At 37.5% G+C, this 15441-nt stretch overlaps 1 protein-coding gene across 1 annotated transcript; it reads right to left on the reverse strand.

Moving 5' to 3' along the window:
- Positions 1-6323: 6323 nt before the first annotated feature.
- On the reverse strand, positions 6324-10900 carry LOC122016863 (DNA damage-binding protein 2-like). The gene is made up of 11 exons (XM_042574293.1): positions 10539-10900; positions 10366-10456; positions 10108-10235; positions 9489-9611; positions 9306-9394; positions 9106-9226; positions 8100-8191; positions 7611-7740; positions 7235-7483; positions 6880-7076; positions 6324-6807 (listed from the first exon to the last, which is right to left on the reverse strand). Exons 1-11 carry the CDS (start codon positions 10746-10748, stop codon positions 6594-6596), a joined length of 1644 nt encoding a protein of 547 aa, XP_042430227.1. The 5' UTR covers positions 10749-10900; the 3' UTR covers positions 6324-6593.
- Between the last annotated feature and the right edge of the window lie 4541 nt (positions 10901-15441).

Raw genomic sequence — 15441 nt, forward strand, 5'->3', positions numbered from 1 at the left:
AGACATAAGTGAGCATGAAGGATGAGGAGTTTGATGAAAGAGTATATTGGTAGAGCAATGAGGATGATACAAGAAGGAAGTTCGACGACTTGGTGTATCCATCAAGTGAGAAATTTAGCGAAAGACTATTAGAGATGGAAAGACAGTTGAGTTAATGTAATTGGGCAAGGGTAGAATTTAACTTAGGCAAACTCGGTCCTTGGATGAGCTTGAGTCAAATAAGTAGGCAAACTATAATGTCAACTATGGGTCAGTTGACTAAGACAATCAACTAGAAATCTAATGTAAATCTATCGCATGAAGTGTGGTTGACTAATGGCTTATGATTAGAGACTATTTACTATTAGTTGACTTCTATGGGTGGAAGGAGTGATGGTAGAATCGATCAAAGTTAGTCAACCGCATGGTTAGTCCATTAATAGCTTTAGTCGACTAATGAACGTGGTTTAGTCGACCAAAAACCATGTGGATTAGAATTGAGGAACCGGTCAAAGTTAGTTGACCAAATGGAGCGCCTTAGTCGACTAATAGACAAATGAGCACATGTGGACCTAGTCAAGGTTAGTCGATCAAATTGAGCAATTTAGACGACCAAAGGGTGTGGCGCTAGGTCTTCACAAGAAGCAACAACTAGCAAGAGAAGTGGTTGTTTTGGTCAACTAGAAAAGAGCACTTAAACAACTAAAGCTTGCCATGTTAATAAGATTGAGTCAAAACTTCGTTGAGTGGAGGAGGTGTTTAAATAGGGTTAAGAGGTATGAAGAGAAGCATCCATCTACACAACAACAAAGAAATTTTATTTGTTATTTTGCTATGCTTTCTTGTAAAACTATAATTCCCTTTTATGAGGTTTCTTTACCTCTGACACTCTGAAGAGGAGAAAGATAGTGACCTTTTAGAGAAATCTATCAAAAGGAGTATAGGTTATGAACTACAAGTTAGGGGTGTTGATGCAAACAATATCAGATAATCAAATTCGTATTTTGATATTAGAGAAAAAGTTTAAAGTGAGATATTATGGATTTGATATAGGTGTTGAGTGTGCAAGTCACTTAGCAAGGAAAATTTTACTCGGTCAAGAGGACCAAACACTAGATGACAAAGATTTAGTGGATCAAGAGAACTATACACTAGGAAGAGGAAGACCTGATGAGTTAATGAATCGGACATCTGACAAAACATACTTGATGGGTCAATAGGATCAGACATCAAGTAGGAGGAAGCTCTGATGAATTGATTAGGCACTAAGCAGAGGAAGTTCAAATGAATCTGCATGTCCGGACATTTGACAGGTAAGAAAAATAAGGTAAGTTTAGCAGAAGTCCTTCTGAACATAAGTTTGTGAGGAGAGTCTAATATCTTGGGACGAGGGTAATCCTACAATTAGGTAGTGATCTAACTAAGAGACTAACGTAGATTTCAAAGTCGAGATCAAATAATTTTTCAACTAAATAATAAAGCATTCACGATCATATTTTATTTGTTAACTTTGTTTTGCATGACTATTACTATTTTTATCTATTATGCTAACTCTGTTTTTTAGGAAACAATCATTCGGTAGATCGAAAGAGATTTTTCGATCGATCGAACGATTCAGGCAACCAAATAAATGGGTTCAGACGATTGATGATGTGAGAGACAAAGATAACATGACATCAAATGATTGATGTATGATACGTGGCCGAGATAAGATCGAATGCCAGATTGGTCAACCGAACCTGTTGATTGGGTGACCGACATATCCGATCAACGGATCAGGCGGGATGCGATCCGATTCTAAATGGAAAGTTTAGGATCTATCGACCATTCTTGATGATAAGGCGATTGAAAAAGTGATTGAACCTGACGGAAAGATGACACAGTTATATATCAGTTGATCGAACCTGTTGATCAATTGACCAAAAATCTGATTTTGAATACTAGATTGAGCAAGATCAGATTTTTATCAGTCGATAAAAAAAAACTGATCCATCCATTATGATCAATCACTCTGTCAAATACACTATCATTTTTTCCTTTAAAAAACTTTTTAAAAGTAGAGAAACCTTTACAAAATTAGTTCATACAATAAGGAATAAAAGGTTCGAAAAACTTATACATCAAGATTTTAGCGTCAAAAAGATAATGCACAAAGATTAAGCAGTAGCAATCAAATGAGCATTATAATAACAAGTTGAAATAAAAATATCAAACCATTACAAAAATATAGAGGGAATGCTGTTTTAAGAAGTCTTCAATGTTTAAAGATCTTGTGATGTTCTGATCAAGCAACCTCAAGTCCCTTTTTATAGATGCAAATCAATATGCTCTAATTGGCCGGTTACCACCCTCTAGTTGATTTATCCAACAGATTCAATCATTATCCACGACGATGGTTATTTGACTATTATTTGCGTTGAATTGACTACATATGTTCATTAGTCAACTATCCATCATAGTCAACCACAATCTACTTCTTGATTAACTCACCTTGTCTGTAGTCGATAAACTCGTCTTTTTTAGTCAACTACCATTGATTTTATCCTCAGTCGAGTTTCCTTGGACTGAATTTATCATTGATAGAATTCTTAATCGACTAGAAAGCTCATAATAATCAACTAATTTTGATTTTATCCTGTTTAATTTACAATAATTCAAAATTAATAGTGACATTAATCAATTGGATTTTGAAATAAGATAAATTTGGTCAAACAACTCATAGAGTCGATTGGAAGAGACTTCAATCTGTTGGAGTGTATACTGAAAGCCTAAGCTTTGTAAATATTCATTATGAATAAAGAATCACATTTGGTCAAATTGTCTACATTTTGTAGTTGTTCATTTAATTTATATTGTAGATAACATAGTATGTGGTGTCACATGCAGAAGATGATGTTATCAGTACCTTATAAATTATAAACAGTAGCTCACGACCAAAATTGAAAGGAACAAACCATTAGAAGGTCGTAGTGTAATTAGGTATTAGTTTATCTTGACTATATAATTACACTAGTACACTCAGAGTATATTGAGTAGGACCATTTGAGGTCGTTTCTTTTATACTGACTTTATAAAGGAACAAAGACCTCGGTTATTATGGAAGTGTGTACTCTTAATTCTAATATAATAACAAGCATATATATTTGATATTTATCTCTTTAATTTATCAATGGGTGAGATTTACTTCGATGAATCAATAAGCCTGATAAGTTGGGAAATGATATCACTTATAGTGTGTGTTGTTGATTATAGAAGGAAACTGTGTCCTAGAGATACTAGGTTGATAATGTCCCCAAGAGGAGCTCATAAGGATTGTCATGTTAAACCCTGCAGGTGGACTTAGTTCGACACGATGATAAGGTTGAGTGGTACTACTCTTGGATTTAGATATTAATTAAATGAGTTGTCAGTAACTCACTTAATTAGTGGACATTCGAAATCTTAAACACAGGGAGACTAATACACTCATAATAAGAAGGAGCCCAAAAATGTAATTTGGGATTGGTGCGGTAGTTCAATAATAGTTCTCTAGTGGAATGAATTATTATTGATAAAATTAAGTTGTGTGTTTGGGGCGAACACGGGATGCTTAATTTTATCGGGAGACCAAAACCAATTCCTCCTCTCCGTCCCTATCGTAGCCTCTTATTTATAGAGTACTATACCCACCTATACCCACCTTCTATACCCACCAATTCTGGGCTGGCCAAGCTAGCTTGGGAACCAAGCTAGGGCCGGCCTAGGTATAAAATTGGGTGGCCGGCCCTAGCTTGAACCCAAGCTAGTGGGGGCCGGCCAAATTAAATTAAAAAGGGATTTTAATTTTAATTTTTATTATGTGGAAGAAATAATTTATTAAAATTAAAATATCTCTCTTGTAAAAGATCTACAAAAGATTAAAGAAAGAGATTAGATCTCTTTCCTTATTTGTAGATTGGTGAGATATTTTATTTTCTCTTTAAAATTATCCACATGTTGATAAAATTAAAATTATAGAAATTTCCTTTTATCAACCATGAAGAGATTTTAAAAAGAAATTTTATTTTTTTTTTAAAATTTCCGGAAACAAATTAGGAAGTTTTAATTATTGATTAAAACTTGTCTAATTTTTCCTCATTGATGTGGCCGGCCATTGAATTCAATTGGGGAAATTTTATTTTATTTTTCTCAATTAAATCATGTCAAGGAAATTAAGGAAATTTTATTGTAATTAAATTTCCTAATTTGCCTAGGCCAAGGAATATAAAAGAAGGGGTGAGGGTGCCTTCAAGAGATACAACCTCTATTATTTTCTCTCCCTCTTTTGTTCCTTGGTGTGGCCGGCCATCCTTTCCCTCTCTTCATCTTGTGGTGGCCGAACCCCTCTCTTCCCTTGGAGCTCTTGTGGTGGCCGGATACTACTTGGAGAAGAAGAAGAAGAAGGAGAGGAAGCTAGCATCTCTTGGAGCTTGGTTAGTGTTTTGATTTTCTTCCTTGGTGAAGCTTCTTTCTTTGTGGCCGAACCTAGCTAGGAGGAGAAGAAGGTGGTTGGTGATTTCTCATCTCGGAAGATCGTTGCCCACACAACGTCCGAGGTTAGAAGAAGAATACGATAGAAGATCAAGAGGTTTTTCTACAAGGTATAACTAGTAATTTTTCTTTCCGCATCATACTAGTTATTTATGGAAATAATACCAAATACAAGAGGCTTACGTTCTAGAATTTCGAATATATTTTTCGATGTTGTGTTCTTTTGTTTTTTCTTTTCCTTGTGATTTGATTGTTCTTTTTGGTTAACCTAAAGTTATTTTAGGAAATTAAATATTAGATTTCTATAAAAGGTTTTGTCTAGTCGGTGGTGGTTGCTCCCATATCCAAGAAGGCCATGTGCCTCGCCACGTCAGTACTGGGAACCAATTATGGAAATTAATATTTAATGGAATTAATAACTTAAGGAGACTTGGGTCGAACGTGTTAAGTTCCGCAGGAGATCCAAATCAAAACCTAAAAGAACAAATAGATTAAGTTTTGGATCAAACGTGTTAAGTTCCGCAGGCGATCCAAAATTTAATTTAAAAGAACACATGGTAGCTAGGAAAAGGTTCAGACCTTTGTACAAAATTTTTGTACAATGGAATCTATAGATTTTCCGAGTAGCAACCAACACAATCTACTGGACTGACTTTAATTTTAAAACACCTATTAGTTTCTGGATTAAGTCGGTGCCTATGTTGCAGAAGAACTACCTTCACCTAAAAATATAGGTCACTCTCTCACAACTCTCATGCCAGTTCTATTTTGGATTTCTTTTCCTTTGCATGGTATTTTGTTAACTTCGACTTACTGAGATTTCACCTGCTTGGTATTCAATCATCCTTGATGTATTAAGACTTCACTTGCCTAGTATCTAATCTAACCTACTAAGACTTTAGCTACTTAATATCTTATCTATTTAACCTACCAAGACTTCATTGGTCTTATCCGATTTACTTGACTTATCAGGATTTCATTTACCAAATATGTTGCTAGACTCACAATGCACCTGCAATGTTACTTGTCGCCTACAGAGTTGTCATAACATATTAGTCCATAAGACAATCAAAATAAATTTTAAATCATTACTTATCCGTCAAAGGTTCGATTAACACTTCTCTTTTATAATATTTATATTCCTTGTGATTGTAAAAAATGTCTCTATTTTCAATAATTGACTAAGCATTAGAAAATTAGTTGTGCTTTCTGTGAGTAATCGATCGATGGATTATAGACTGTGCTGTTAAACCACGCTAAACAAATGTGTTGGCGATTGTTAATTTGTTTATGCCTATTCTACTCCGCTAATTGCTGATATGGTCATGTTGAGAGGAAGATTAAAATCACATTTACAGGTTAAATTCACTCCCCCACCCTCTCTAGATCGGTCATCTAATCTAAACATGAACAAGGGCAGTGCGAAACTGAACTCAATTGAGCCTTCCAATTCTTGGGAAACTTCAGCTCTATATAATATCATCCTACAAACCTGAGTCGAACTAAGTCCAGTTCATCCAACTCAATCTTAATTGTAGCCAGCCCTAACTCCTACCCGACTGCTCGAACGAACCCAACTCAACCTTAACAACAGCCAGCCCCAACAGCCAGCCCCAACTCGGACCCACCGAGGTCACCTTAGCCTCATTCTCCAATCAATATCAGAGTTAAGTTTCCGAAATGAACAATCTTTTACAATCTCTAATACTTCTACTACCATAACAAGAACATTTGAGGAGAACATGGCTGAGATTTTGGAAGTTGGCTGAATAACAGAACCTCAAATGCTCAATTTGTTTTTAAGGAAAATACTGATTAAACTTTCGGAACGATGGTAATGAAAGATCCACATTAGGCAGATATCCTGTAACTAAAAACTGCGACTGATGTAGCCCCACAACACAATATTTACAATGTAAAGAGGTTTATATTTAGTGCCACATGCCAATAGGGACAAACAAAATGTGGCCAACTACAAAATAAGGGTCATCAAAACTATGCAAGCCATAGGCATTCAAACTTCACATTTCAATTAAGTTATACCAGTCATCAGCGATTAGAAGATTTCTTCATATGAGCTTTAGTGTATTTGTCTCCCTTCGGGGTCAAGATTTCTTCATACCAGATTTAGTGCATTTACTCTGGCATTTCTTAGTCTTGCTTCGTCTCCCTTTGGGGTCGATATCAGAATCACCATCACTGTCACTGTCAACTTTTCCATGACGTTTCTTCTCAGTGTTGTTAAATATGAATTGCTTCCTCTCTGGTTCTGTCTTTGTTTTCCACTTTTCTGGTTTTATCTTCCAAATTAATATTGTTCTGCAAGGAAATAGAGTTAAAACGGTCAAATGTGAGCACCGATAATCTGAGAAACAAAAATTAAGTCAAAACCTTGAACTTCCTGATGCCAGAATATACTCGCGAGGATGAAGCTTATTAACAGGGGTGATTGTTGTTACATCTGTGTCCATTACTTCAGCCACAAGCTTGCCAGTACTTGTGTCTATAAAGTCAATAGGATGTAAAGCCACTCCATCATAGTTTTCACTTATGTAACGACCAATAACAGCAAGAGATTCAGAAGGATCCTGAACAAATTACCAAATTCAGAGTTGGATGTTTGCATCTCATAGATACAAAATCATCATAAATTTGACCATTTGCTAAGGTAATAGATATCAAACACATCTTTTATTCCTTCCTTAAGCATAATTAATTTAGTTTTTGTGAAGAAAATAAAGCCAACCTTTGGATCCCACTCGGCTCGGAAAGGAGTTAGGTGACGGTTGAAATCATGGCTGTGGACAATCTCCCTACTTGGAGATTCCAAATTGCCAAAAATTGAATCCCACACTCTAATGCGATTGTCTTGAGATGTAGTTAGGATTTTGTTTCCAGACAAAGGTGAGAAATATGCTGAGTTAACAACACGTCCATGTGCAAGACTAGCGAGAGAAGAATCAATATTTAATCGTCTTGCATCCCATATCCGAGCCTGACATGCAAACTCAAAGGTTTAGCAGGTTTAGTTGTTTAAAGGAAGAGAATATAGGATTCACCTCAAATTCTCCTTTTAAACAATAATCAAGGAATTGGCAGAGGTAAAAATCTAAGAAACTTACAAAGTGGTCATTGCCACAGCTTAGAAGAAGATCTGGTAGTACAGGATTACAATGAAGCCCCACAACCTTGCTACCCTTCTTATGTATTAAAATTGGTTCGCCAGTGTGCTTGTTTGATCGCATATCCACACTAATCAAACAGAAAACATGTGATAGCCACCAAAATTGCATATGAATGAGGAAAATCTGAGCTAGCAAGACAAGGAATTGTAACCACGGTTAAGTATTATCAATGTAGAAGGACCAGATAATCTTACAGTGTTTGCATACAAGATCAAGATTGTAAAGTGCTAAGTTCAAGATGGTAAGATGCTAGTTTCAAGATATGCAATGTTTCCTACTCTTATTGTGAAGTAATGCAAGTACTCAGATCAACAGTAGGACTATGCAAATAATAAAATAAAACAAACCTCCTATCATGTTGGCACCAGAGACAAATTATAAACAAAATGAAAGGACCAGAGTAGGAAATCAGTGATAGGCACTCACGAGTAGAGATATCCAAAGTTGTCTGCTACAAATAAAACACTTCTCTCAATATTAACATCCATGCCATATAGCATCCTCCAAGTTGCAGGTCCCTGAAATGCAATTACGACTAAAGCTCATAACTAGATCTTACATAGATCCAACTCTCTTCAGCAAAATAATATTAACAAAACAAAACTTGATATGACAACCATTTAAAGATAAGCTCTAAAAAATCATCCACATACACATTTAAAGTGTACAAAGACAAGCTCTAGAACCCTTCACATGGATGATAACATAGCTTATTTTTTTCCCCTTGACCTCCTGTTTTGAAGTTGATCACTTTGGCAAGTGATAGATTGCAAGAATACATGACCAACTCATAAAAAAGACTCAGCATAAAGGAAAAACTAAAGCAAGGTAAATCAAACAATCAGCAAAAAGAAAAACCATTAGATAATCTTTCAAACTAACATAAGATGCAAAGGTAAAGAGTTGTTGGGGACCACAACTATGCATTCAAGTAGACATGGACTTAACTGATTTCTCCTTCCTAGAAGAGATCAAGAGAAGAACAAAATGAAAAACAAGAATAACAATAAGAAGGAAATTTAATCTAAAAGACACACAGATGTAACTACAATTAAATGATATTCTTTTATTGGTGACATTATTCAGACAACACTGCAACATTGCCGAGGGGTTTATTAGAATATCAAGCAATAGATAAATTTGTCATTCCCAGGAAACTGGCAAAAACCATGACAAACTAAGATGTATGAAGATTTGACATTTGCAACACAACCAAACATTTTATTAACAGTGTAAATATATGGATCAAAGCAAAGATATTACTGAAGTAGTATACACAAAATCCCTTCCAAATTACTTCTCGCTGGATCCGAAGATCATTTTCAAAATTAAAAATAGTAGCCAAGAACAACAACAACAGTGCAATAAATAGGCTCGTGCCACTCAAACATTGAATATAAATAGATCTCATTGTTTAGAAATCAATACGTACATTCCATCCTTCAGGATTAAGATCAAACAAAAGAGTTTTGATTCCAGTCTCCATGTCAGTGCAATTGACAGTTCCATCAGAGGATGATGTATAAACCATTGCATCATTGCCTAAGCTAAACCTGAATGAGGAAGAAACCATAACTTCTTGGATGACTAAAGTGAGAGAGTATAACCCATTATTACAGCAAGAAATCTTACTTTATGTTGTTAACTATGCATGAGTGTATGGACCCATAAATTGTCCTTTCAAGCTGTTTGACATAGTTCCAGATTCCAAGTTGCCCTTTCTTTGGCAAAGGAGAAATCAGATAACAAGAAAGTGCTGATTAAAACACAGATGGAACAATAATAACAATCAGTGAATTTTCATGGACTGTTTACCTTATCTCCGGATAGAAGAATGTTATTCCTTGTTGGATGAAATTCCAAGCATGTTATTCGTCTGCTATGAAACCTTATTAACCCACAGTCTACTTGATCAGGGATCACAAATTCAGGTTTGATCTAGAAAAAACAATGAAGGAAAAGATTCATCATGTAAGTTATACAGCTTAAGTGGATGTAAAAAAAAACATAACGAGAAAAACGAAACAAAAAAAAATTCAGTAAATGCTTGTTCTTGAATTTCTTTGACTTCACAAAAGTTTTGATAGGGAAGATCACATCTGGTATGTTATGAGTTTAGTCATCAATTTATGTTGAGAAAAATAAAATCAATTGACTAACAGCTGTCACCACATGATCCTTGCCAAGAATGAATCTTCTGTTGTGGCTGGGCCATGGGGAAGGTAGCCGACTGTATTTATTTACAAAAGCCTGCTGTCAATGTAATTGGTTGTGTTAGCTAGCTTAGTTGGTAAGCATCTAAAAATTTGTTACCAAGATCTTGGATTCAAAATTCATTTTCACCAAGATATGAGTGCTTGAGGGCTCTTATAGCTACCTTTAAAAAAACATTAGTAATTGGTTCAAAAGAATTTTTTTCACATAAGTTCCTCACTTTGGGAATTTTATCATTAATTTGCCGCTTGAAGATATAATCCAATGACGTCTTAGTATTCTTTTCAGGGGCCGGAATCACCCCATGCTCCATTGCTACCCGATGGGGACAGAACATCGTAGTGTGACCTACAAAGTTAAACGTGGACACGATAAGACAAACTAGCATGCAAGAATGGTTCCACTGAACTTGTCTAATTAAGAAAGATGAAAAAAGGGAGAAATTAAAAAAAAAATGAAACGAGAAACAATAGTTCACCAGGCATTTTGCAGAGGAAACAAGGCTTTTTGGGGCAGTCGATGTAGGTAGCTCCCCTGAACCCCGCTTCGTGGCCCGACTCCTTACACACCTGCAGCACCATAGCAGCAGTGATCAAGTGAACCCTAGGTTGGAAGCGAGAGCGAAGAAGGCGAGGGTGAACAAAAACGAACCTTGCAGACCTTCTTGAGACTGATGGTGATGGGGGGCGGGCGCTTCCTCTTGCGGAGAGCAGCTTCCTCAGCGGCATCGACTTCCTCGACCGGGGGTTCCTCCTCGAAGCCGTTTTCTTCGTCGGATGAGGAGGTCTCGCTCTCCTCATCGGACTCCGCAGTCCGGCGGACGAAGCCGGGCGTAGATGAAGAAGAAGAAGCGAAGGGCATGGGGTCCGAGGAGGAAGACGGGGGAGGTTGGTTTTACGGCAACAGAGGGCAAAGCGAGTGCGAGGCGGGAGATGAGAATGAGAGGGAGGAGAGGTTGACAACAAGGGCAACCGACATACTCTGCTTCCGCCGTCGGGTGTAGCGACGCCGACGTGGTTGAACTTGAACCAGACTCATGTATATTTATAAAAATATATATTTTAAAATTTTATTTTATTTTAGATTTTCTTCTTTACATTCAATTATCATCATTAAAAAATATATATGCATATTAAAATTAACATTATATTATAAAACATATAATTATAAAAATAAATTAAATACCTAATATTTGATTTTCCATTACCTATCAGCACTTCACTTATATGTCTAATATTTCAATCCCCATGACTGGTTAGCCCATTGTTTCACGTCAAAATTGTTGTGACGGAGTCGCCATGCTGACCTTCCGATTATCTTTGAGCAGGGTAGCCCATTGTTTCACTGCTTTCGGTTGCACCACTAGTGCCCCTTGTGTTTCCAATTGCACTCGAGGTTCAGTGGTTGTAGTATCACCCAGGCTATCAAGATCAACTCTCTTTGCCATATTATCCACCAAGCCAATAGCCACCTCCTTGTTGTCCATCAAATCTATAGCCATGATCGTATTACGTACCTGTGGTAGTAGTTCGATTTGCTATATTGTGTGCCAAGTTAAAGTTGCTCCTTTGTGCTCCCTGCTCCATGCTCAGATCTAATGAAGGGTTGTGCGGGCTCCTTTTGGGTGTTGGAAGCTTCTGATTGGTATGTGGTTTTGTCTAGCACAACAACCTTATTTGTGTTGGAAGAAATAATTTGTTTTTAGATATTTACGAGGTATTAATTGAATTTAAATTATACTGAATTAAATTCAACTTACAATCGAGATGACCTGAGTGTATAATCTTAAACTGCTAGCAGGGGTTGATTTCTGCTACGTGCCGACGAGCGACAGAGCGGACAGAGTCGTCGAGCGAGCAGATTGACTGAGTAGCAGGTCTGTGTTGCCAACCGGCAAATCGGCCAAGCAGCAGAGCGGACTGAGTTGCTAAGCGGGCAAATCCGCCAAGCAGCAGGTCCGTGTTGCCGAGTGGGCAGATCAACTGAGCTGCAGGTCTGTGTTGCTGAGCGGACAGATTGGCCAAGCAACAGGTCTGTGTTGCCGAGCGAATGGCCGTCCAAGAAGTCCGAGCGAGAGACCGAGTGGACTGACCGGGTAGTGCAGCCGATCGGACAGAGCAGCTCAAGCAGGCGTAGCGGTCGAATTGGAAAGTGGTCAGTCGAGCAAACAGCAGAGCCACTGAGCGGCTAGATGAGCAGAGGAGCCCGAGCGGGCAAACAACCGATCGGAAAGCTCAGTTCGTGAACAGTGTCGCCTGAGCGGGAAAAAGGACTGAGGCCTGTGAGAGTCACAGTTGTTGGATCGTGAAACGTCGATAGAGGGGGGGGGGGTGAATATCGATTCGAAAAACAATGAGTATAAACGCAGCGGAATAAGAAAATTGAGCACAGTGGATTTACTTCGTTCGGAGCCTGTGACGACTTCTACTCGAAGGCCCGTACTCCGTGAGTACTTTTGTTGGGCAATTCACTAGCAATTCGAAATAGAGATTACAAGTTAAGTACAATATTGCTAATAAGGAAAAATTACCGACAATAAAAAGACTTAGAACAGAAAGGAAAAGCTTGTCGGAGATCGCAGCGCAGCAGGAGCACAAAGAAGCAGATTCTTCGTTCTGAGAGTTGTGTCCTTGAAGCTTGCTCACCCCCTCCTTTTATAGCCCTTTGGAGGGGTCTCCAGAGCTTATCAGATCCCAAAAATTCGGATCAGATGAGGAGAGTTCGAATCTGGCTGATCCGAGTCGTCTCCAACTACTTGTTTGACACAGTCATCTTCCGAAAGTCATAACTTTTGACTCCGAACTCGGAATCAAGCTCTGTCAATTGCTACGCGTGCAGAATTTGAAGCTCTACATTTGTATCTACAAAATAGAGTTAGAAAAATATATGTATAGACATGTTATATAGATTTATGAGTTAGGTCCTGTCTTCCCGAGACTAGAACCTAGTCAGGTCTCAATTTAGGGATCCAAAATGGACCTAAACTGGGCCGACGCCTACTGTCCCTTAACTGGGATGCGTCCTCACAGTCACTCTCCTCCAGTGACTTACCTTTACTTACCTGCCAGACGTTCGGTCAGCCCTTCGACCCGTCTGGACTTTGTGCCAGCTATCCAGTCAGCCCGTCGACCTAGCTGGACTTCGTGCCAAGCGTCCGGTCAGCCCGTCGACCCGCTTGGACTTCATGCTAGCTATCTGGTCAGCCCGTCGACCTAGCTGGACTTCTCGCCAAGCGTCCGGTCAGCCCGTCGACCCGCTTGGACTTCGTGCCAGACATTCGGTCAGCCCGTCGACGTGTCTGGACTTAGCCTGCATACTCGATCAAAGCATTAGATAACGACAAACCTAACTTAATCTATTTGTCATTCATCAAAACCTGGGTTAAATCGTTAGTGCTAACCGCACCAACAATCTCCCCCTTTTTGATGGAATGACAACTTGGCTAAGTTAGTGAAAACATATGCAAGAAAAAACAAGTAACAACATGCATTTATGTGGTTTTTAAGTTAGTTTGTATTTTGAGTTTGGTTTAGCTAACTTAACCATCTAACCCTCCTCCTTTGGCATTCATTAAAAGTAAGCATGGATTAAGTAAGCATAAATACAGACCTCAGACAAAGTAAGAAATAATGTCAAGTTAATCTGGGGGAGTTTAAAATATAGATTATTTTGCTTTTATTTCTTAAATCTTTGAAAAAAAAACTAAGTCTTGAAAGATAGCTGATTTATAACTTTGTAATTTTGAAAGATAGCTAATTTTTCAAGTATAATTTTTAAGGTCAAAGTTAAAAATTTAAGTTTTCAAACATAAGTTTTCAAAATCAAAATTCCAAAACTAAGTTTGAAAAATCTATTTTTCAAAACTGATTGAAATTTATTTTTCAACACTAAGTTTGTAAAAGATTCAATTTTTAAAATTAAGGAAAATGATTTTGAGAAGCTTAGTTTGTAAACTTAAGTTTTGAAAAATCTAATTTCCACAATTTTCAATAATAAAGTAATTTTTAAAACTAATTTTTGTAAAATTTAACTTTTCAATAAGAAGTAAAACCCAATTCTTAAAAACAACTTAGTTTTATAAGAGTTAGTTTTCAAAAAATTTTAAGAAAACATTTTTCAAACACAGTCTGTTGCACTCAACAGAACTGAGACTGTTTCAAGATTATTGGAAGAAATAACAGAACTGCGAGAATCGCAGTGCCCGCACACAAGTCAACATGGTTCAGTTCAATCCGAGCCCTGAATTTGCACCCCCTGCATACCCACGCTTGAGAGAGAGCATCTCCCCATGCATTTGTTCACATCATCAAAGTAAATGAATCAATATAAATCAACTAATATGTCAAGAAACTCCCAATGTGGGACTAAAGTCTCATTCACAATGGAGCTTCTATCCTCTTCCACCTCTTCTCCATTCACACATATTCAGCACTTTGTCAATTTCTGTCCATCCGCTTTTGGCTTCCCGTGTCCTTTGTGCAATTCTAGCGCTGGTGATATCGGCAACTAACTTGCATGCACAAGCTGGGGTCGTACAGACGAGAGCAGAGTGCGATCCAGAAGACCATTACATTGATTAGTTGATTTGGGTGAGCCCTATCTATTTAATAAGTAGGGTATATCCAAATCAATCAATCACTCTTTATGATCCATCCTCTGTTTTGTGGACTCGAGGATCTCGCCTGCTTTGCGGACTAGAGGTTTCCACCTGCGTGCAGACATAGGTAATTGTTGTCTCAGCCGATGAGTAAACTTTGCACACTACGTTCTCGTTTAGCTACACAAGTTGCTACTGGTGCACAACCCTTGGAGTTTCTAGCCCACAACTTTGAGTTCCCAACCTGCAACAGCTGTCCGGTCGCCCCTTCGCCTAGAGAGAAGGAGAGCTTCTCATTTTTAAACTGATTGGGGACCTGATTGTACACATGGGTTTTACAACAATTGAATTAATGGATTGTAGATCAAGTCGATTGAAGTTTTTCAGCATGCCATAGTAGGCTGACAAAAATAAAATCCATCTAACTTATAAGTAGATTTTAGGAATTTAGTCGACTAAAATACTATTTCAATTTTAAAAATAAGGCCACTCAAAGTAGATCTTATTCAATTGAGTCCACTGACAAAAATCCCATTAATTGGGATGGTTTTCATCAATCTTCACATCAACAAACCTAACACTCGTAGTTGGTCATCCTAAGTTAGTTAAGGCAACTAAAACTTTTATTGGTATTCTAACTTGTGATTAAAGATCTCTTAATAACTTTTTTTCGCCTAGGATTTCTATCTTATAGAGTGATTTGAGAGTTTCTCTCCATATCAATTTATTAGATTATTATACAAAGATAAATCAACCAAAATGCTAATTTGCTTGAGCGAAGAATTCATTTTGTGGTTTTTTGTCAATTTAAAATCTCATTGGTTTGATTGAGACTTCTTCATCCTGCAATATTATCCACAAATTCTCATGTTAAAAAGTGTTATTCTTTATCACTTTCACGTTCGCACATTTTTATCTCCAATACACATTCCTAATGTTTGATTTAAATTTTATATC

Source organism: Zingiber officinale, chromosome 8B (assembly GCF_018446385.1).
Source record: "Zingiber officinale cultivar Zhangliang chromosome 8B, Zo_v1.1, whole genome shotgun sequence".
Lineage (NCBI taxonomy): Eukaryota > Viridiplantae > Streptophyta > Magnoliopsida > Zingiberales > Zingiberaceae > Zingiber > Zingiber officinale.